A 24391-nucleotide genomic window follows, 5' to 3' on the forward strand; every position below is an offset into this window, starting at 1 on the left:
GAAGGAGAGGCGTCCAAAGGAAGAATTGGTTTTGGGGGTGACTAGAGAGATATACCTGCTGGAGCGCGTGCTACAGGTAGGTGCTGCTATGGTGACCAGCGAGCTGAGATAAGGGGGGACTTTACCTAGCAGGGTCTTGTAGATGACCTGGAACCAGTGGGTTTGGCGACGAGTATGAAGCGAGGGCCAGCCAACGAGAGTGTACAGGTCGCAGTGGTGGGTAGTATATGGGGCTTTGGTGACAAAACGGATGGCACTGTGATAGACTGCATCCAATTTATTGAGTAGGGTTTTGGAGGCTATTTTGTAAATGACATCACCGAAGTCGAGGATTGGTAGGATGGTCAGTTTTACAAGGGTATGTTTGGCAGCATGAGTAAAGGATGCTTTGTTGCGGAATAGGAAGCCAATTCTAGATTTGACTTTGGATTGGAGATGTTTGATGTGGGTCTGGAAGGAGAGTTTACAGTCTAACCAGACACCTAGGTATTTGTAGTTGTCCACATATTCTAAGTCAGAGCCGTCCAAAGTAGTGATGTTGGACAGGCGGGCAGGAGCAGGCAGCGATCGGTTGAAGAGCATGCATTTGGTTTTACTTGTATTTAAGAGCAGTTGGAGGCCACGGAAGGAGAGTTGTATGGCATTGAAGCTCGCCTGGAGGGTTGTTAACACAGTGTCAAAAGAAGGGCCAGAAGTATACAGAATAGTGTCGTCTGCGTAGAGGTGGATCAGAGAATCACCAGCAGCAAGAGCGACATCATTGATGTAAACAGAGAAGAGAGTCGGTCCAAGAATTGAACCCTGTGGCACCCCCATAGAGACTGCCAGAGGCCCGGACAACAGACCCTCCGATTTGACACACTGAACTCGATCAGAGAAGTAGTTGGTGAACCAGGCGAGGCAATCATTAGAGAAACCAAGGCTGTCGAGTCTGCCAATGAGGATGTGGTGATTGACAGAGTCAAAAGCCTTGGCCAGGTCAATGAATACGGCTGCACAGTATTGTTTCCTGTGTGTGACGTTGTGCTTAAATCCTTTGGAGACCTCTAGACATTTTAAGATATAGTGAAGTCATCACTCGTGGCTATTGGCCCCCCAGTCATTCTCAGACCCCCCAGCCCTTCTTCGTCTCCCTAACCCCTCCTCTCTCATCTGTCCCATCATCAGGGCAGCTTATCCACCCACCATCCCTAGCCCTAAGCTGATTTAACATGGTGCTTCAGTGGATAGCAGCTGGCTTACAGGCTCCTGACCAGTTCGGCTATTTTTTGTGTTTTGTTACTCTGATCTTACAGTTTTTTTTAACTTCATGTCTCCGACATCATTTCCTATGACAGAAAACAGCTTCTGGACATCAGAACAACGTTCACTAACCTCGAATTTTGGATGAACATTTCTTCTCTGGACAATCTGCTTACTCCAGTTCAGGCCCTGATCTCCGGGACTCGAAAGAGGAAGAGAGGCAGGCGAGCGGCATTTTGACAAGATGTCAGCGAACAAATAGACCGCCATTGCCCTCTGTTCTGTTGACGATCGTGTAGTTACTGGAGAACAAACTGGAGGAGCTCCGTTCAAGACTATCCTGTCAACAGGACCTGAAAAACTATAATATCCTATGTTTCTCAGAGTCGTGGCTAAACGAGGACATGAATATACAGTTGAAGTGGGAAGTTTACATACACTTAGGTTGGAGTCATTAAAACTCATTAAAACTCATCAAACTATAGTTTTGGCAAGTCGGTTAGGACATCTACTTTGTGCATGACACAAGTAATTTTTCCAACACTTGTTTACAGACAGATGATTTCACTTATAATTCACTGTATCACAATTCCAGGGGGTCAGAAATGTACATACACTAAGTTCACTGTGTCTTTAAACAGCTTGGAAAATTCCAGATAATGATGCCATGGCTTTAGAAGCTTCTGATAGGCTAATTGACATCATTTGAGTCAATTGGTGGTGTACCTGTGGATGTATTTCAAGGTTTACCTTCAAACTTAGTGCCTCTTTGCTTGACATCATGGGAAAATCAAAAGAAATCAGCCAAGACCTCAGAAAAATAATTGTAGACCTCCACAATGGTTCATCCTTGGGAGCAATTTCCAAATGCCTGAAGGTACCACGTTCATCTGTACAAACAATAGTACGCAAATATAAACACCATGGGACCACGCAGCCGTCAAACTGCTCAGGAAGGAGACGCGTTCTGTCTCCTAGAGATGAACGTACTTTTGTGCGAAAAGTGCAAATCAATCCCAGAACAACAGCAAAGGACCGTGTGAAGATTCTGGAGGAAACAGGTACAAAAGTATCTATATCCACAGTAAAACGAGTCCTATATTGACATAACCTGAAAGGCCGCTCAGCAAGGAAGAAGCCACTGCTCCAAAACCGCCATTAAAAAAGCCAGACTACGGGATGAGCAAGTGTCCACATACTTTTGGTCATGTAGTGTATATATATTTATATATATATATAGATATATATATACACTGCTCAAAAAAATAAAGGGAACACTTAAACAACACAATGTAACTCCAAGTCAATCACACTTCTGTGAAATCAAACTGTCCACTTAGGAAGCAACACTGATTGACAATACATTTCACATGCTGTTGTGCAAATGGAATAGACAACAGGTAGGAATTATAGGCAATTAGCAAAACACCCCCAATAAAGGAGTGGTTCTGCAGGTGGTGACCACAGACCACTTCTCAGTTCCTATGCTTCCTGGCTGATGTTTTGGTCACTTTTGAATGCTGGCGGTGCTTTCACTCTAGTGGTAGCATGAGACGGAGTCTACAACCCACACAAGTGGCTCAGGTAGTGCAGCTCATCCAGGATGGCACATCAATGCGAGCTGTGGCAAGAAGGTTTGCTGTGTCTGTCAGCGTAGTGTCCAGAGCATGGAGGCGCTACCAGGAGACAGGCCAGTACATCAGGAGACGTGGAGGAGGCCGTAGGAGGGCAACAACCCAGCAGCAGGACCGCTACCTCCGCCTTTGTGCAAGGAGGAGCAGGAGGAGCACTGCCAGAGCCCTGCAAAATGACCTCCAGCAGGCCACAAATGTGCATGTGTCTGCTAAAACGGTCAGAAACAGACTCCATGAGGGTGGTATGAGGGCTCGACGTCCACAGGTGGGGGTTGTGCTTACAGCCCAACACCTTGCAGGATGTTTGGCATTTGACAGAGAACACCAAGATTGGCAAATTCGCCACTGGCGCCCTGTGCTCTTCACAGATGAAAGCAGGTTCACACTGAGCACATGTGACAGACGTGACAGTCTGGAGACGCCGTGGAGAACGTTCTGCTGCCTGCAACATCCTCCAGCATGACCGGTTTGGCGGTGGGTCAGTCATGGTGTGGGGTGGCATTTCTTTGGGGGGCCGCACAGCCCTCCATGTGCTCGCCAGAGTTAGCCTGACTGCCATTAGGTACCGAGATGAGATCCTCAGACCCCTTGTGAGACCATATGCTGGAGCGGTTGGCCCTGGGTTCCTCCTAATGCAAGACAATGCTAGACCTCATGTGGCTGGAGTGTGTCAGCAGTTCCTGCAAGAGGAAGGTATTGATGCTATGGACTGGCCCGCCCGTTCCTTAGACCTGAATCCAATTGAGCACATCTGGGACATCATGTCTCGCTCCATCCACCAACGCCATGTTGCACCACAGACTGTCCAGGAGTTGGCGGATGCTTTAGTCCAGGTCTGGGAGGAGATCCCCGCCAACCCATCAGGAGCATGCCCAGGCGTTGTAGGGAGGTCATACAGGCACGTGGAGGCCACACACACTACTGTGCCTCATTTTGACTTGTTTTAAGGACATTACATCAAAGTTGGATCAGCCTGTAGTGTGGTTTTCCACTTTAATTTTGAGTGTGACTCCAAATCCAGACCTCCATGGGTTGATAAATTTGATTTCCATTGATAATTTTTGTGTGATTTTGTTGTCAGCACATTCAACTATGTAAAGAAAAAAGTATTTAATAAGAATATTTAATTCATTCAGATCTAGGATGTGTTATTTTAGTGTTCCCTTTATTTTTTTGAGCAGTGTATATATACACACTGAACAAAAATATAAACACAACAGGCTTGCTGGTTTGTTGGATCCAGGAACGTACCCAGGTCTGAATCAAGGTACAACGCCAGAGTCCAGGCTTGTGTGATGTTGCCATTAACTTAATACAGTAAGTACCCACATACTATACTGAACAAAAATATAAAGGCAACATGTCAAGTGTTGGTCCCATGTTTCATGAGCTGAAATACAAGGTCCCAGAAATGTTCCATTTGCACAAAAAGATGATTTGTGAAAAATGTTTGCATCCCTGTTAGTGAGCATTTCTCCTTTGCCAAGATAATCCATCCACCTGACAGATGTGGCATATCAAGAATCTGATTTAACTGACAGGCAACCCCCAGGCTGTGAGGGTAGGCAAGAACACATCTGCCACGCTGCCCATCAACACGGGGGGGGCCCTCAGGGGTGTGTGATTAGACCCCAGCTGTACTCCCTGTTCACCCACTACTGCGTGGCCAAGCACAACTCCAACACCATCATTAAGTTTGCTGACAACACGACGGTGGTAGGACTGATCACTGACGAAGACGAGGCAGCCTAAAGGGAGGAGGTCAGAGACCTGGCAGTGCGATGCCAGGACAACAACCTCTCCCTTCAACGTCAGCAAGGCAAAGGAACTGATCGTGGACTACAGGAAACGGAGGGGCGAGCACACCCCCATCCACATCGACGGGACTGTACTGGAGCGGGTCGAGAGTTTCAAGTTCCTCGGTGTCCACATCACTAAGGAATTAACATGGTTAACACACACCCACACAATTGTGAAGAGGGCACGACAGCGCCTCTTCTCCCTCAGGAGGCTGAAAAGAGTCGTCATAGACCCTCAGATCCTCATAAAGTTCTACAGCTGCACTATTGAGAGCATCTTGACTGGCTGCATCAGCGCTGGGTACGGCAACTGCAAGGTACCCGACCACAAGGCGCTATAGAGGGTAGTAAGTACATCACTGGGGCTGAGCCCCCTACCATCCAGGATCTCAATACCAGGCGGTGGTATTTCAGAGGAAGGCACACTTTTGTTTTAAAGACCGCCCCCTCTCTCCCTCTAACCTCCCCCTCTCTCCCTCTAACATCCCCCTCTATCCCCCTCTCTCCCTCTAACCTCCCCCTCTCTCCCTCTAACATCCCCCTCTATCCCCCTCTCTCCCTCTAACATCCCCCTCTATCCCCCTCTCTCCCTCTATCCCCCTCTCTCCCTCTAACATCCCCCTCTATCCCCCTCTCTCCCTCTATCCCCCTCTCTCCCTCTAACCTCCCCCTCTACCCCTAACCTCCCCCTCTCCCCCTAACCTCGTCGTTTCTCCCTCTAACCTCCAGCTCTCTCCCCCTAAACTCCCCCTCTCTCCCTCTAACTTCCCCCTCTCTCCCTCTAAACTCCCTCTCTCTCCTCCTCCCTCTCCCTCTAAACTTCCCCTCTCTCCCTCTAACCTCCCCCTCTCTCCCTCTAACCTCCCCCTTTCTCCCTCTAACCTCCCCTCTCTCCCCTTTACCTCCCCCTCTCTCTTCCTAACCTTGCCGTCTCTCCCTCTAACCTCTCCCTCTCTCCCTCTAAAATCCCCCTCTCTCCCTCTAACCTCCCCCTTTTCTCTCTCTAAACTCCCCGTCTCTCCCTCTAACCTCCCCCCTCTCCCCCTAACCTCGTCGTTTCTCCCTCTAACCTCCAGCTCTCTCCCCCTAACCTCCCCCTCTCTCCCTCTAACTTCCCCCTCTCTCCCTCTAAACTCCCTCTCTCTCCTCCCCCCTCTCCCTCTAAACTTCCCCTCTCTCCCTCTAAACTCCCCCTCTCTCCCTATAACCTCCCCATATCTCCCCCTAACATCCCCCTCTCTCCCTCTAACCTCCCCCTCTCTCCCTCTAACCTCCCCCTTTCTCCCTCTAACCTCCCCTCTCTCCCCTTTACCTCCCCCTCTCTCCCCCTAACCTTGCCGTCTCTCCCTCTAACCTCTCCCTCTCTCCCTCTAAAATCCCCCTCTCTCCCTCTAACCTCCCCCTTTTCTCTCTCTAAACTCCCCCTCTACCCCTAACCTCCCCCTCTCTCCCTCTAACCTCGTCGTTTCTCCCTCTAACCTCCAGCTCTCTCCCCCTAACCTCCCCCTCTCTCCCTCTAACTTCCCCCTCTCTCCCTCTAAACTCCCTCTCTCTCCTCCCCCCTCTCCCTCTAAACTTCCCCTCTCTCCCTCTAAACTCCCCCTCTCTCCCTATAACCTCCCCCTTTTCTCTCTCTAAACTCCCCGTCTCTCCCTCTAACCTCCCCCCTCTCCCCCTAACCTCGTCGTTTCTCCCTCTAACCTCCAGCTCTCTCCCCCTAACCTCCCCCTCTCTCCCTCTAACTTCCCCCTCTCTCCCTCTAAACTCCCTCTCTCTCCTCCCCCCTCTCCCTCTAAACTTCCCCTCTCTCCCTCTAAACTCCCCCTCTCTCCCTATAACCTCCCCCTATCTCCCCCTAACATCCCCCTCTCTCCCTCTAACCTCCCCCTCTCTCCCTCTAACCTCCCCCTTTCTCCCTCTAACCTCCCCTCTCTCCCCTTTCCTCCCCCTCTCTCCCTATAACCTCCCCTTCTCTCCCTCTAACCTCCCCCTCTCTCCCTCTAACCTACGTCTCTCTCCCTCTAACCTCCTCTTTCCTTGCCCTTACCTCCCCCTCTCAATCTCTAACTCAGGCACAGAAAGCAGAGAGTAGAGAGAGAATGACCCAGGAATGTGTCTGACCCCCCCTACTGTAATAGTATTATGGACCCTGTTACCCGTCTGTACTGGCTGTAAACTGGCCTGTCCCTAGACCTAAAAAGGGGTCATGGTAAAGTGTCCAAAGAGAGAGATGTCAGAAAGGAGATGGAGAATGGTTCTCTTTGCTCCCAGAAATGGAGCACTTTCAGGGTGTCTGAAAGAGATTTGGGACTGGACAAAGGACCACCCCATCACACCCCATCAACCCCTGGCCTCTTCACATGGCTAACACTTTCTACCGGTCTGGGTCGGCTACATACTTAACAACTGTTCAATATGAACAGAAACACAACTTTAACACACACCGTATATTTCTTTACATCCAAACAGCCAACTGAGTCGCGAACAGAGTTGCTAACTTATTTAGTAAGACTAACTTGTTGACTGGAATTTTGCTTAGTGAAATACAATCCATGCCAAGTCAAGCATAACAGGTCCATTGATCTCTACCATTGGATTTAGCATTATTTTCTAAAGCTTTATTTAAAGACTGATTCGAAGAAACCTTTTATTATGGAGGACACAGGTTCTCTGGAGTTGTATGTACAATTTACTGCTAATTCTGTAACAGGGAGTTCAATTGGAGATGATTCATTACAATGAAAGTATGTTCACCGAGCCCAGATGTCCTTTCAATACAGAGAAACTTCAATAGAGGGCCTCCCGAGTGTCCGCAACCGGGAGACCCATGAGGTGGCGCACAACTGGCCCAGCTTTGTCAGAGGTTAGGGGAGAGTTTGGCGAGCCGGGATGTCCTTGTCCCATCGCGCTCTAGCGACTCCTTGTGGCGGGCTGGGTGCATGCACGCTGACTATGGTCGCCAGATTTACAGTGTTTCCTCTGACACATTGGTGCGGCTGGCTTCCGGGTTAAGCGAGCAGTGTGTCAAGAAGCAGTGCGGCTTGGCAGGGTCGTGTTTCGGGAGACGCATGGCTCTTGACCTTCGCCTCTCCCGAGTCCGTACGGGAGTTGCAGCGATGGGACAAGACTGTAACTACCTATTAGATATCACGAAAAAAGGGTTAAAAGTACACACATTTTTAAAAAGAAACTTCAATAGAGGCATAGTCAGGCATAAGTAGTTATGAATACTCCTGAGACTGTCAACTAGGAATTAAACTGAATGTCAGATTGCTTAGAGTTGTGCATGTCTGATGATGTAATATTGCTGGAGAAAACCCAACCCTGCTTGACTATTTGATTTTATGGTAACAACTCCCTCCATCCATCTCTGCACGGAAGTTGAGCGTAGATTGTTCCAATAATCCAAACTATTGTTTACTGCTCAGCAAGGCGAGAAGATGGTTCTGATATGCCCCAAAATCAAGACGTCATTACCGTGACAGAGTATAGCTCATGGGACAGCTGTGTCACACCCTTTTTCCCATAACACACACACATACAGTACACACGCAGTCACTCTCGATTGTTACCAGAAGTGAGATGGCGTCAGGGTTATGGGACAGAATGTGTAGAGCGGAGATTTGTAACTCGAGGAAACAGGCAGTGGAAAAGGAAGAGGTGATGTCAAGGATTGACTGGGTTTCCTGTTCGGCATTGTTATCCGTCCCCCTGGCTCACACACAGAGGGGAGGATAGGGGGAGAGAAACAGAAAGATGGAGAGGAAAAGAGGGAAGAAGAGATGGATTAAAGAACACTTGAGTGAGAAGGATAGATCTAGATACAGGAAAGACATTGTGTGTTAAAAGTAGATAAAGAAAGGAAAAGTAGATAAAGAGAAGAGGAAAGGAGGTGATGTAGACTACAGAGAGAATCAGTTTCTCAGATCCGGGGCAGATACGTTCACACAGCCCTCATTTCCTTTTCCTCCAATTATTTCAACATCATCCTCCCGGTCCGGCTCCAGGAATTAGTAGAGTAGAAAGAAGGGGTGTGGCGACCCTGCCGTGATGTAACACTGTATTGCTCTAAGCCTCTCTCCACCCAACCCCATCCCCCCACCCTCTTGTGTCCCTACGTCAACATTTCAGCATTAACTTAAAGATGTCCTCCAGTGATAAAAAAAAAAATACTGTTGAAAAGCGACATTCCAAGTATAATTACAGTAAAGTACACACACTAAAGGGTAAAAAAATATGTTTTACACAAAATAGTGTTTTTTAGACACAACTGCGGAGTAGGGCAGTCAAGGAGTTGGTCTGATGGTCAAATGTGATGTCATCAGTCTCCCCCTTGCTTGAGGAACAATAGAGTAGCAATAGAGAACAAAAGAGGAACCCCCCCACCCCTACTTGTGCCATGTCTTGTCTGACCTGTACCAACTATTGAGATGTACCTTTGTTAAGTAAATCAGGTGTTACATGATGTGAAAAGGAGACTGGAGGAGAACTTTAAGGCCTGTTTTTTTATGCTGGAGATTTTTGTTATTTTATTTATTTATTTAACCTTTATTTAACTAGGCAAGTCGGTTAATAACAAATTCTTATTTATAATGACGGCCTACCAAAAGGCCTCCTGTGGGGACAGGGGCCGGGAATAAATAAATAAATAAATAAATAAATAAATAAAATAAAAAATGTCATTAAAATATAGGACAAAACACACATCCCGACAAGAGAGAGACCACATGGGGTGTCGCTGATATCAGCCTTGGTGGAGCCAAAATATCTATGTTCTAGTGATCTACAGCTCAGCAATTACATGCCTTTGCTTCAACAGTAGCTATATAACTACTATTTCATGTGATTTGTTATAGCAATGCTATGAAAATTTCATAGGCTTACTGTAATGATATGGTCATTATATTGATGCTTTTGCCCAGTAAACACAACACATATCGTCGTTCTGAGGAGGATTAAACCCACAGGCTTCGTGTTTTCATCTTCCTGCTCCAAACAACCCAGTCGTCTAGACAACATAATCAAATGGCTACGCTATGGAATGTCATTGAATGGACTCTTTATTCTACACTATATTACACTAAACTCTTTCCAATTCATCTATGCGTGAGTGGTTGAGTATGTATGGAAGTCGAGGAATGTGATGGTGATGATGACTCACACAAAGAGCGGAAGTACCAGTCCGTACCGGGGGAGAGGAAGAGGTACAGGACGAGCCGCCCCATCCGAGGTATTCTTCTCATCATCACACATAGTAACATTCCTCTCTCCCTGACTCACTGTCCACTCAGCATATTAACACCACTATAATACCGTAGTAATATAGTAGAGTAGGGTGTTGAGAGAAATACACACTTTCTACTTAGTCACTGTAATAACTGAGGGCCACAGTGGTGTGTCATCACAGCCACATTCGTGGTGAATGAATGTTGGCACCACCGATTTAACCGTGGGTATAGCTGTGTGTAAACTCTAGTTACTCAATGGTAACCTCATTCATTGAGAGACTCCTCTTTAACTCCATTTTCATGACTGCATGTTTTATGTGGTACATTAGTCTTTGCAAGTATGTTTATGATTAGGTAAAAAAACTAAACAATGACTTTTACATAACATGTATTCAGGACACTTTTGCTCTTGTACTTCAGTTAAAGTACTATAAGAAAATTGTTACAGTAGTAAGCTGTGGTTAACCTTCAGGCTATTTTCACTGAGAAAGGCTATCCCTGTACCTCTCCAAAATAGAGAAAGATCTGTGATAGGGTCAGTGTCCCACTCCACCCTGCAGCGGAGGATAAATCACACAGCAATACTTGATTTAATGTTGATTGTTAGATTTTATATTTAATATTGATTGTTTTATTGTTAGTTTCTGGCTAATTATTGCTTATGAAGGGTGTATGTGTGTGTGTGTGTGTGTGTGTGTGTGTGTGTGTGTGTGTGTGTGTGTGTGTGTGTGTGTGTGTGTGTGTGTGTGTGTGTGTGTGTGTGTGTGTGTGTGTGTGTGTGTGTGTGTGTGTGTGTGTGTGTGTGTGTGTGTGTGTGCGCGTGTGCGTGTGCGTGTGTGTGTTCGATCCAGACACTACTATAGACGATTATAGACGTTAACTCCCATTTGGGAACATTCCACATGGAATTCACACATTCCTCCAGGTCAATGCAGAGGTTTGAGGAATCTGATGTGCCGGTATTTACCTGAAGAATTAGCAGCATTCCTCAAAGTGTCCACACAAACCCACAGACAAAAGCTGAATTAGATGGTTTACTCTGCGTTGCCTATTTGCCTTTAATGAGATGGGCCATTAACATTCATAGGGACAGGCAGCAACTTGTGGTCAACCTCCCCAATGATTTAGTTCCTCTAAACAAACTGGCTGAAACAACCTCAAATGGACCCGCATTCATGGTCATTGTTTGGAAGTGTATGGATCAGTAATGACGTATATATTTGTGGTGTTGGTGTCTTTAAGTTGTTGTTAAGGCTCATTGACTCCATACGACTTACTTCCATTGCTAATATAGTAACCTGCTTTCGCAAGGAACTCCAAAGAGTTTGAGGCCTCTGAACTGCCTCAGCGGCATGACTCTGTCAACATTCCTTCATGACTGGTGACATAGATATGGAGCAGTGAGATGTCGACTCTCCAGAGGAAGGGAGGGAGTGAAAAGAGAGGGGCCTCAGACGCATTTCCATTTGCTTTTCTAAAGTCTGGGGGAACTGTGTATTAAGGGTGCAAGGGGAGAGACTGAATGGGGAAGAAAGGGGTGAGGGGTGTTGTAGAAAGACCCCCTCCCAAAGAGATCTGTCTTTAATAAGGCATTACCCAGAGCTACACCCCCCTATACCCCTCTCCCCTTACACTCCTTACCTAAGCAGGCCTTCCAGGCTGCATGGGGTCTTAACTAACACAATGAGGTGGGGAGGAGGGGAGTGTAACGGGGGAGAGAGGAGAGTTTGGGTGGGGGGGGGGGGTACGCTTCCCTGAAAGATCACATGACAAGCACTGTCATTCTGGATGTCCGCTGAAGGGAGGCAGGGGAGGAAAGAGGAGGAAAAGGCCAAATCATTCAGAACAGCTGAAGAAAAGAGAGCAAAGGGGAGGAAGGGGAGATGGGGGTGGTCCTTACATGACATGTGTGTCGGTCAGGAGCATCTGTTGAAATGTGTGTGTAGCTCCAGCTTTTACCTTCAGACTAACAGACGCTCTAGAGAAGAGAGACTGCTCCTGCCCTCAGACTTAGGAGGGAACAGTGTTAGAAACTAAAACCCCACAGACTTTACTGTGTGTGAGAGAAAGAAGGAGAGATAAACTTCAACGTTTTTTTTTACAACCGCAGTTCTTGAAGAGTATTTTTTGTAACTATTTTTGTAAAAATAATTATAAAAGAAGTTTTACAAATGCTTGGAACGATAACTCTCACAGGTAAGATTAAACTTATTTCCTGTTCAGTTATGATCTTACTGTATCAAATGTCATTGAGAAGTTGAGCATAATGTTGTTTACTTTAATTTGATGTAATGTGAACTTTCATCCCAATTGACAGATATGATGATGACTGAGTAACTTTAATTAACTTTTTAGTTTTTATTAGGGAGACTCCATGCTCTTTAAGTAGTGGTATAATGTTTTACAATCCCTTTCAGATAGTTATTTAGTAATGTAATTAGCATAACATAAAGGGGTTAAACCCTAGTTTCTCCTTAGGCGACCAAGTGTAGCCAGGGGCATTGCTGTCTTGAGGGTGTGGTTGGTATTGTGGGTTGAGGCTGTCCTCGCCTGGTCTCTTTAACTAACTACATGGTCGCAGACTTTGATTTGAACTCTTATGTTTGGGCTAAAAAAAGCACCATTGTTGAGTTTGTATAATTGTTTTTCCCAACTTTGTGTGCTTTGGAAGTATGCAAATACTTTGTGAACTTGGCTCACTCAGATACTTGGGTATATCCATTTATCTGTCATGATGTAACCGTTAGATTGGTCTTGGTATCTGTTTCAGATTGGTGACTGGGCTGTGGGTAATTCTTAGAGAGCGTCTTCCCCTCTCGCTGATGTAACTCTACTACAGTTGTAGCCAAGACCATTCATGGTATACGATACTCTAGCTCTGCCAGCCCTGCTTCCCTGAACCTCCTAATGTATACATTCCATAGATCATTAAAACTGCCTAGTAGCGTCCACCATGAAACAGGAATTTCGCACTTTGATAACTGCCAGATATAAATATTTGATTTTATTTATGTACAAATGCTTCAAAGCCAGTTTTAAGCCAAGGTCTCATCTGGTTCTTAGAGCCCCAGCCCTACACACCCTCGTTCTTGGTAAGTATTTCAATTAGTTTAAAATTGATCTCTTCTCCCAGTGGGGTGATACTGCTTGGCCACTGAGAATGGGGACATATGGAATTGATTATGGAGAGAGAGAGAGAGAGAGAGAGGGAGAGAGAGAGAGAGAGAGGGAGAGAGGGAGAGAGAGAGATTCTATAACCTTTGCAACTCAAAGTGATAGTTTAAAGGGGCTTGGTTGCTATTCTCTGCTTTATGTGTGAGAGCAGAGGTTGGTTTTCTCTGCATCAGAATAGGGAATGCCAGAAATAACCAGTGCTTATATAGTGTATATAGTGCCTGCTCTCTATTTCTAAGTGTAACTAATGGACTATATAGGATTAGTTGGGTTGTATGCTTAGGGTGTGAGCTCATATATAGTCATAAACTGTTGTCTTTAGATGGATCAGATAATAGAAGAGGCCAAATGGTTGGATAACGGTTGTTTGCTCCCCAGTGCTGATTGTGACCTCTAGCGGCTGGAGAGAAGCCCTCCGAGACAGTGGGGCCACACCTATAATAGTGGGGGAGAGAGGAGAAGAGATGGAGGAGGGGAGGGGTAGGCTGGGCCAGACTTCATGGGGGTTCTCTCTGTTTAACTGACTCTTTTTGTTCACTTTGTTTCCCACAGCAGACTACAGTAATTAGAGCAGGGATTTGCATATGTTTGTTTGGCAAAGTTTGCAAATACTGTCTGGATAGAATAGCAGGACGCCACCCAACTGACACCACCTCCCCCAAAAGCCGCCACTCCAACATGAGTGGAGATGGAAACACCCCCAAGCATCCCAACAATCCCCATTTACACACAAAGAGCCAGATATCTACTACAGCCACAACAGAGACTATCAAATTTCACATCTCTTTGGAGACGCTGGGGAATAATGCTAGATTTACAAGTGACGGTGGCCTCAGTCGACATGGAATTTAATCTGTGCATAGTCTTAGTCTTAACACACACACATACAGCTAGCTAAAATAATAAGTAATTTAAACTATGATAGTGTGTCAGAGATCTGTAACACCCTCTGACTGGGCCCTCAGGCATCATTCTACCCTCACCCCCTCTTCTCTCTCCTCCTCTACCCTCACCCCCTTGTCTCTCTCCTCACCCGTCTACACTCACCCCCGCCGACTCCTAGCCCCGGGCCCTCACTTTCCTCTAGTACCAGTCAGAACTGACCCTCACTCATTCCACCTTTTCATGTACCCTCCCCCTTATCCTCACCCTCTGTACTCTAAAAACCCCTGACTCCTCTTTCCCCTCTTCCCTAACCAGCCGTAGGAGCGACCCTGTTAATGGTGCTATGCCTGTAAAAAGTTGGCCATAAAACAAAGATCAAACATACCTGAAGACGCCCGGTACTCTGTTAAATCATCATGGTTCCTGTGTTTTATTATCGCCATAGATACACATGGCTTAGTACAGCCCTACTAAGGAGTGACTCTGTTCACAGTATAATTGTGTCTTGGACAGAAACATTTTTGTTTATTCATATGGCTGACCGATTTACTTATACACATTGGTTTAGGACTGAGATATAGCTGTAAACTGTATTTCCAAATTCTGTCATCACTTGGGCCTTACATCAGGGGGTGGGTTTGTTTGCATGTTGTTTATGGTCTTGACATTCCCTAACAATGGAATGACATGACAATGTAACAACTGCCCTAACAATAACAGCTATGTGAGAGAGAGGGCTCTCCAACCCCCCTCCCATTCCCATCTACAACCCCATTATTTAACCCCGCCCCCCTCAACCCCCACCCCCTTAGGCTTCCGCATGCTTCGGTTCGGCTGGCGCCTATCCGGAATCGGTTAGGCGAACCGAACGAGTGTGCTCGCATTCTCTTTCGCTTGAAAAAAAACCAAAAAAACGACAATAGCTCTGTTTGTCCATCGTGAGACGCCGTAGCCAGAATTATTTTAAGAAAGTCATTATTTTTTATGTTTTTTTCCAGGGAAATTTTAGTCGCTCAATTGTACTAAGATGTTTGGTGCATTATTTATCAAGTAAAAAAATATGTATTATCGTTGAATGACAACAGCAACTTCATTGAAGAATCTCTACTGTTGACAAATGACAGACGAAGGGGCGTAGACTTGCCTCGATAATTTTGTGTGTCCACGAACAGCCTAAGAAAACCTTGCCAAAGACCAAAAATAAAAAAATTACGCAAACAATGCAGTCTTCATTTAGCTGTGTGTGATGGAATTCAGGTTAGAGGGATTTCTTTGTTGGGTGGGGGGTATCTGGAGACGGATTTCGTGGGGGATAGGCCCATAGTAACATATACCACATACAGCTGAAACCAAGTATTGGGTACAAAAATAGTATTTTTCAATGGGAAGTGGATGGCTGCTGTAGACCAGTTTATATTTACAGCATTCTAAAATAATTTCACCCTAACTCCGGGTAACTTGCATAGCTCACATTCCTCACGTCAAATCCATATGTCCAAAATAGTTGTTGGAAGCCTCACTCTCACAAAAGCCCCAAATGAGTAGAATGTATATTACACAGATTTAGACTCAGTTGATGTGAAATTTGGGGAATGTTTTTTATACTAGTGGTTATGTTGGTCAAAATAGTTTTTTTAGCCAATGAATGAAGGCAACTTTTTTTTCTTAGAGCAGTGATATTCCAGGAATGCCAGTCCAACATGTGAAGCTCCACCGCTGTAATGTAACAACAGGAAGTGAACAGATTACAGAGATAAATTTGGATGGCCAAACGCCAGAGTAGCATCATCTTCACTGCTAGTGCACTATTGAAACATTATGCTCCAACGGCTTGTGTCTTAGTTTAAAGTTTCCTTTGATATATTACCTTTTTTTCTCACATTGTTTCATTCTCTTAGAGAAATTTATGAGCAAAATTATTAATTAGTTGGCTCTAAAAACATAGGATTATCAGATTTGTCATTGGAAAAATTATTAATATTGAACTATAATCTCATACTGTTGTTCTATCTGTGTGTTGTGTGGAAATGTGTGTATGTGTGTGGAAATGTGTGCGTGTGCATGGTGCACATACTTGTGTGCGTGTTGTTATCTGTCAGTCAGAGGAGAGAGGGGGGGTCACTATGAGGATATGAGCATGTTTGCCTGGTTAAACGACTGTGTGTGTCTCCCAGCCTTGGTGTGTATCTAGGTAAATTGAGATCTATGTATAAAAAAATGCTGTGAATTTGTTTTGTGAGTCCTAGGGCAGGCTGAGGACCCCCAGAGAAAAGACTCCCAGCAACAGATGTGACATTTCCCCTGCTGTAGGGGGATGTTAGAGGAAAGGGGGCCTCAGAAGTCTAAATGGCCTGTGAACTAAGCCCAACCCCAGCTCACTACCTCCACCCACTCCTGTCAAAACACAGATAGATATGGCAGAATTTCAGGCAGTGTGTGTGCGTTCTGTTTATCTCACCTGTCACTTCAACAGTTGCGTCTTCTTTCTGTCAAATAGAGAAACTAGTTCTTACAGTAGATGCATGAGAGTGGATACAGTTATAGCTATAGTTTTGGAAAAAGCAACACAGCTGAGGGGGCTTGCAATATAGATGTAGGATCTTTAAAAAAGTAATTACTAGTTAGCTTATTAGTTAGCTAATCCTGCAGCAACAGGAAATGTGAATTATGTGGATTATAATTAATGGCCATTTTTATAGGGGTTGATACATTTTTTGTGACGGCAAATAAAGTCTTAAATGTCAAAGTGGAAATTCTCATCAACAAAAGAGTGATCAAATTATGATCCTACATCTACACCCTTGCCTGTAAGCTTTCTTTATTTTGGGACTGGATCTTTGTCCAAGCGTTGGCAATGGAATTCATTTCATTGTTGTTGATTGGTGTCAACGATCAAACTTTATTTCTGGTCCTTGCATACTGCTTGATTAAATCCACTCGGGGTCAGCTATTGCTTTTTTGATGTGGTTTAGGTCATCTTCAGATGTTGAAGATGCCATTTGAGTTTTTAAAAATGGTTTTCTCCCATTTTCCATTTGCCCTGAAAGTCTTGTCTCTGGTCTGGCTCCCCCTATGTGCCTGTGAGAGAGAAATAGTGTCTATCGGTTGTTGTTTGTGGGAATGGGTATATTACCTTACTTTTTATCTCTCTGTCATTTCAGTTGATGGCGTGTCCGTGTCTCAGAAGGAGGAGGTTCCTGAAACAATGGACTCCCTCCAGGCTGAGGTGCCCCCTCAGGTGAACGGAGAGAAGGATGAGAATGAGTCACCTGACACAAACAACATCACCTCTGCAGAGGAGAAGGAGGTCGAGGAGAAACCAGGCGAAGCCAATGAGGTGGGCTTCAAAAAGATCTTTAAGTTCGTTGGCTTCAAGTTCACTGTGAAGAAGGACAAGAATGAGAAGACGGAGCCGGTGCAGCTGCTGACGGTGAAGGACAAGGACGTGGAGGAAGGAGAGACCAGCGGGTCTGAGGAAACTAAAGAGGAAGCCACCACTACAGAGGAGGAGGTCAAATCTGAGAAGGAGAAGGCAACTGAGCCAGATACCTCCACCATTGAGGCTGACGCCACTCCAGTGGATGCCCCATCTGAGACCGTGGATGGAGAGGCTGCAGAGGCAGTCAGAGAAGAGGCTGCAGAGGGAGCTGAGGTGGAAGCTACAGAGAAAGAGCCTGAGGACCTAGCTGCAACTAACCCACCTGGCCAGGAGACCACTCAGTCCCCCTTCAGAAGGTTCTTTACACAGGGAATCTTCTTCAACCTGCGCAAGAAGGCAAGCATCAAGAAGCCCAAAGAGGAGGAACCAAAAGAGAAAGCTGCCGAGGAGGAGATAAAGGAGGGAGAGGAAACAGCAGAGGATGTGGTGGAGGAGGATGGAGAGAAAGCAAAGGAAGAGGTGGAGGGAGAGGTGAAGGAGGTGGAACCAGTGACAACACCAGAGGAGGCTAAGCCTGATTATTCCACAGAAACTGAGACAGTGGAAGCACCTGTCAAAGAGATCAAAGAGGAGGTCCAAGCCGAGGTTGCAGTAGAAATGTCAGAAGCCGGTATTTCTGACAATGCCAAACCAGCGGAAGAGAAAGTTGAAGAGGCTGTGGAAGCAGACAACGCCCCAGTTGAGGTCACCACCGAGGCTGAGCTGCTCTCATCCCAGGAGAAGGTCAAGGCCCAGGGAAGCCCACTGAAAAAGCTCTTCACTGGGGCCGGCCTGAAGAAGCTCTCTACCAAGAAACAGAAGAAAGACAAGAAAGACGCAGAGGCCAAGCTGACCGAGTCTGGGGAACAGGCGGCTGAACTCCAGACCTCCACAGATTCAGCAGAGGTCCAGAAACCCGACAGTGGGGCCTCATCTCCAGAGGAGTCTGGTGAGCATGCCATCGGGGTGGAAACCGCCCAAGCTGAGGCCAGCCAAGAGGCTGATGGAGAGGTAACCAGCTCAGATGAAGGGAAGAAGAAAGAAGGTATCATGCCCTGGTCCTCCTTCAAGAAGCTGGTGACGCCCAAGAAACGCATCAAGAGGCCCTCTGAGAGTGAGGACGAGGCAACTGGTGAGAAAGCCAAGTCGGGCACCCTGTCCTCCACTGAGAGTGCCGTGTTTGTGGAGAAAGAGAAGGAGCCGGAACCCACTGAGGAGGACCCAAAAACTGAAACCACTGAAAAGCTGGAGGGCAGCACCGAGGAGTCCAAAAGGATGAAGATGGACACCTCAGTCTCATGGGAGGCCCTTATGTGTATGGGAGGCAATAAGAAAAGGACCAGGAAGACCTCTGACTCTGAAGATGAGGAGACCAAAATCGAAGAGGAGGCGCCACAAGCTGGAGAAGAGCCGGCTAAGACCGCAGAGTCTCCTCTCGGAAGTTCCAGAGAGGCTGATCAGGAAAACACGGTGTCGTCCCCCGAACCATCGACTAGCCCCGCCGCGGGAGAGTCCCCCTGGGATACTCTCAAGCGCCTTGTCACCCATAGGAAGAAACCCAAAGCCGAGGAGAAGACAGATGAGTCCGGTGCCGAACCGGTTGTCTCAGACAGTGAAATCTCAAAAGAAGATTCCTCATTCTCTCTGAGGAAACTCATCCCTGGACGTAGAAAGAAGAAGCAGCTTTCCTCCGATCTGGGGTCTGGCGAGGAAGACTCTGACACACCAGCCGTGGTCCCCCTCTCAGAGTACGACAACGAGCATGCCAAGACTAAGGAAGAGGCTGAATTTGAAATGACAGTGGAGACAGTGGATGCTAAGGAGGCAGCACCAATCACTCAGGCTCAATCCTCCACCGAAGAGAGATCCCCCTCTTGGATCTCAGCCACGGCTGATGTGGAAAACCTCCAGGAGATTCCACACGATCAGCTGAGCGACATCCCAGAAGAGGGTGCCGCCACCCCAAAGTCTGCTGACACCACCGTCGCCGAGGACATTGTAGAGCAGACTTCAGAGGCTGTCACATGCCTGGAGCAGGAGCCTGAGCTGTCTGTTGCCGAGGTGACTGTAAAGATGATCCCAGACATGTCTGGAGAAACCAGCCCTGTGCCCTATGAGCCTGAGCCAGAGTCTCTGGAGGTCCTGCAGGAGGCTGTGGAGCTGGTCAATGAGCTCCCAAGCCTGACTTCCGTAGAAATCACAGAGGTTCAACTGGAGAATGCTGCGTCCATCTCAGAGCCCACACCGCCGATCGAGTTCACCAAGAGCGAATCAAAGGTTGTCTTAATGGTGCATAAAGAAACTGAGGCCACCGCCATCTGCACTGGCCTGGGCACCAAGGAGATTGCCAAGGTGGCGGTGGAGAAGCCTGTGATTCCCACTGTGGAGTGTCTAGCTGAGATCAGCGATGCTCTGTCTGCTGAGCTGCCAGTGGAGGATAAGGCTGATCCAACTGAGGCGACTGATTTTATTGAAGAGCCAATGTTTGAGGCTCAAGTGGAGCAGGTCGAAAGCACATTCCTGGAGACCTCCGTAGAGAAGACTATTGAAGATATCCCAGAGCCTGAGATAGCCACTGAGGGTAAAGAGCCTGAAGTTGAAAAGCTAGCCGTGATCAATGATATCCAGACGGAGGCTGAAATCATCGAGGCCCCTGTAGTGACTGAGAACACCCCCAGAGTGGAGCTGGTGGACCCCATCACACCAACTGTCGAAGAATCCATTGCCGCTGACATTGTGGAGATCTCTGAGGAACCTGTCGTTGAGGTCAAAAGTGAGGAGATGGAGGTGGAAGAGACAGCTGCCATCAAAGACATCGCTCCTGTAGAGGAGGTGAATGAGCCCATCGCAAGAGAAATGGCTACCTCGCTAACTGACTTCGATCCGGCCACAGTTACTGAGGTGTGCGAGGCAGCCATTGCTGTTGTAGCCCCTGCTGAAGAGTTCGTCATTGTCAAGGAGACTGTGTGCCTAATCAGCCCACCGTCTGTGAAAACCCAGCAAGTGGAGGTCCCGGAGGCCGTGGTGGTGGAAACAGTCTCAGTGGCAGTTGCAGAGCCTGCTGGTGATTACCAAATCCAAGTGAAAGTGACTGAGGTTGGTGTCACAGAGGCCGAGCAGACGAAGGAGGCAGAGGCCATGGAGGAGAGGGGCTTGGTCATTGCTCAGGTGGTCATCCTGAACGCTGTGGAGAAAGTGTCTGAAGCAGAGGCTGAACCCGAAGCGCCTGCCTGCATCAATGCCACCGTCACTGCCACCGTCACACCTGAAGACGCACTACCAGTCCAGGCAGTAGCAATGATAGAGAAAGAGATCGAACAAATAGCAGAGGAGAAACCTGTCATTGCTGAAACTCCTGTAGTCCAAGTTAGAGCACCAGCACCAGAAACTCCAGCAGAGGAGCCTGCTGCTCCAGAGGCACAAGCCGAGGCTGAATACCCACCAAAGGAAGTTCACGAGGCCGTTCAGGTCATTGAGACAATTCCAGTCATAGTTGAAATCACAGAGAGTATCGTGGAAGAGGTTAACAAGGAGGCGGAGGATGTTGTCAAAGAGGGAGTTGAGGAGATAAAACAGGAAGTGGAATTAAAGCAAGCAGTGGAGGTCAACATAAGTGAGGAGAAAGTTGTAGAGGTTGAAGTTGTAGTAAAGCTGGAACAGACAGAGAGTGAGTCAGATGGAAAGGTAGAGGAGGAGATCAAAAAGGTAAAGAGCAACGTAGAGGCAGTAGAGGTTCAGGAAGTTCTACAAGCTGAAGTAATCAAGCTGGTTCAGGAAGTGATAGCAGAAGTTCCCGTTCCAGAGGCAGCTGATGAGAAGTCAGAAGCAGCGGTGGTGACAGAAGAGACCCCAGTACCAGAGGGGCCCACAGAGACCCCGAAAGCCCCAGCCCAGCCAAAGGAGACGACTGCTGAGGTTGTGGGCCCACATACAGTACACGTGGTCAATCAGGCGGCACAGATTGTTGAAGAGAAGGAAGCAAAGGAAATCCAGATGGAGGAGGTGGTGGAAATCGATCCCATTGTAAGTGCACCAGGGACAAAGGAAGCCCTGGCTAAAGAAGTCACACCAGCCCCTGAATCCACACCAGACACCCCAGCTGTGACTGCCAGCCAAGAGGCCCCTGCTAACATCGTGGAAGAGGAGGTTGCCGTCGCCATGGCTGTGACAGTTGCCAGACCAGCGGAGGCAGGGGCAGAGAAGGCGACGCCAGTGAAGCGTGTGGAGGTGATGGCGCAGGTGATCGAGGTGATCGAGGAGGCAGTGAGGGAGATTGAACCTGTCTCATCCACAGAGCTCACAGCTACATCGTGAGCAGGTAAGCAGTCTATCTTATACAATGACCTGTTTATGATTAAGTAATGAGTTGATGTTTATATGTCAAAGAGTCCCAAAAATATTTCCCCACAATTAAATGGATGTAGTTAATGTTAGTCATGCTACATATTTTAGAGACATCTGATCACACCGTCTCCCTTGTCTTCTAACACAAGAAAGTGAAAGAAAGCGGCTCCTAGTATTTGACCAAGGTACCAATTCTAGACATGTTATTAAGGTTATTATGTTCAACTAGCATGATGAAAAGGTTCATAGAAAAGAGTACACTATTTTCATTTTTTTATTTCCAGAATTCCTTTGTCAGCATATCAAACAATCTTCTCATGGTGGCTTTTTTAAAACATCAATGGGCGCTATTTTTATCAGGGGGGAGGGGGGCGACTTTCCGGCTGACCAGATGAAACAGCTTTTGTTCGAGGTACGAGTAACCTGGGGACATTTTATATCAAAGCAGGAATGCCGTGGTTGACCCCTAGTTTGTAGGACGGGGTCTATAAAGAGAAGCGGTGTGTGAGGGGCAGATGGACTGACAGACTGATTATGATTCCTCTCTCATCCTCCTCCTTTTCTCCCTTCATCCCAGATTCAATATGGAGTCAAGCAAACATGTCAGAATAACCTACATGTTTTTAAGATTAAGATCACTTTATTTGTCAATTCTACACATGGTCCAACTGAAATTTGACTTGAGCATAGGGCGTAGCCCTGTTATATGTTTAATAAGCAATAACGCAGCACTGCAGCAAAGAAGAGGAGTCAGTGAATTACAACAGGCTGAAAGCAGCATTGGCGCAGCAGTAGTCCCACTAAGCATACTGAGTCATAAAAACAAACCAAGAGAAATGGATTACGGAGCAGACAGAGTAGAGGGGAGGGAGGAAGAGAGGGGAAAGTGGAGCAGAGAAAGAAAGAGAGGTATAAATGAGAGAGGGAGAGGGAGAGAGACATGTAGGGGGTTCTGAGTCAGCAGTACTGCAGTCTACAACATCCCAAAAAACATTTTCCACTCAGGCGTATGAGGCACTAAGTTCTCCTGTTTCAAACTACTCTCAGATGCAAGTAAGTGTCTTATTAGAACAATCCATTAGAAGAAACAATCCATCACTGAATGAAGTTTTCTAAATAACTCAAGTCATTTCCTAATTGTTATCCACAGGTTGGAGACCAGTTTTTGATATGTGTTTCCAAGGATAATGGTAACCATTTACTAATAACATTTATTTATTTCTACCCTAGCTGTAGATGCAAGATGGTTGCCTGGGAGATGGACTGTCCTGACCAGGAAGTGAGTGATAGTGAGAAAGTTAGCGAGAGAGAGAGAGTGAGAGGATGCACTGTGGAGACACACTGAGACTGAGTTCCACCCCACCCTGCCCAGAGTGATTGAGTGACTGAGCTCCACCCCACCCTGCCCAGAGTGATTGAGTGACTGAACTCCACCCCACCCTGCCCAGAGTGATTGAGTGACTGAGCTCCACCCCACCCTGCCCAGAGTGATTGAGTGACTGAGCTCCACCCCACCCCCTCTCTCCTTCCCCCATGCCCCTGTCCCGCAGCACCAGCCTGTCACACAGAGGTGGCATCCCCACCCCACTGGCCCTCCATAGGTGAAGATCTCCCTACACACATACTAAGCCACAGTCCCGCACCTTTGAAGCTTCCCATCTGGCTTGTAATCAATGTGATGTACTTTTTCTGTTTTGACGACCTTCCATCACCCTTGCTGTGGCTCGGGAGTCTGCTGTCCCGTTTGTGTGTGTGTGTGTGTGTGTGTGTGTGTGTGTGTGTGTGTGTGTGTGTGTGTGTGTGTGTGTGTGTGTGTGTGTGTGTGTGTGTGTGTGTGTGTGTGTGTGTGTGTGTGTGTGTGTGCGTGCGTGCGTGCGTGCGTGCGTGCGTGCGTGCGTGCGTGCGTGCGTGCGTGCGTGCGTGCGTGCGTGCGTGCGTGCGTGCGTGCGTGCGTGCGTGCGTGCGTGCGTGCGTGCGTGCGTGCGTGCGTGCGTGCGTGCGTGCGTGCGTGCGTGCGTGCGTGCGTGCGTGCGTGCGTGCGTGCGTGCGTGGTCTCAGAGTTGGAGGATTATTATCTTGTATATTGTATTTATATCTTATGCGTATTCTCTCATTCCCCCATCCATCCATATTTTTTTTGTATGGAATATGTGACCCATTTTCTCAAACATATGTAAGACTTAGATTCAAAGATAATGTCTGTATTTTGCAGAAATTCTAACTCAACCATGGTACATATGTGATTTCAATGGCGGTGTCCGATATCATTGATTGCATTGCAGACGATGACTTAATGTGAAGACAGGGAGTGAGGTGAAAGCCAATAGGAGTGCAACAATCTTACAAAGATTTTACTTTAAGCTTTGACATGTTCTGTCACACTGTACTTCCCTTCACCTTTCAGCCTGACAATATATTTTCAGCTCCTACTGTAGATAAAACATACTTCACTGCCTGAACGACTGTGAAAAAAAGTATTGTTACTTTCTGAAATAAGTATGTCTTTGATTATCGTGTAAAAATACAATAAAACACTATTATCTCAACCTGGTTTGATATTGTGAGAGAGGTATTTGGTGACACTGAATTATTAATATGCAGTGTACTATGATGGACATACACTTGCATGGGGAGAGTATCATATATCTCACAATGTTAGATTGTCTT

General features: G+C 46.9%; 1 protein-coding gene across 2 annotated transcripts in view; it reads left to right on the forward strand.

Moving 5' to 3' along the window:
- akap12b (A kinase (PRKA) anchor protein 12b) overlaps positions 1-23008 on the forward strand; it is a 58604-nt gene extending 35596 nt beyond the window's left edge. Inside the window, exons 1-3 of one of the 2 annotated variants that reach the window (XM_071413099.1) lie at positions 11846-12099; positions 17124-21698; positions 22955-23008. In XM_071413099.1, coding sequence (XP_071269200.1) covers positions 12075-12099; positions 17124-21694 — 4596 coding nt within the window. In that variant the 5' untranslated portion in view covers positions 11846-12074 and the 3' untranslated portion in view covers positions 21695-21698; positions 22955-23008. Of the gene's footprint in view, positions 1-11845; positions 12100-17123; positions 21699-22954 lie in introns of those variants that run through there. The other variant, XM_071413098.1, reaches the window with a different exon arrangement.
- The last annotated feature ends 1383 nt before the right edge of the window (positions 23009-24391 follow it).

The sequence above is a fragment of the Salvelinus alpinus genome, chromosome 8 (assembly GCF_045679555.1).
Source record: "Salvelinus alpinus chromosome 8, SLU_Salpinus.1, whole genome shotgun sequence".
Lineage (NCBI taxonomy): Eukaryota > Metazoa > Chordata > Actinopteri > Salmoniformes > Salmonidae > Salvelinus > Salvelinus alpinus.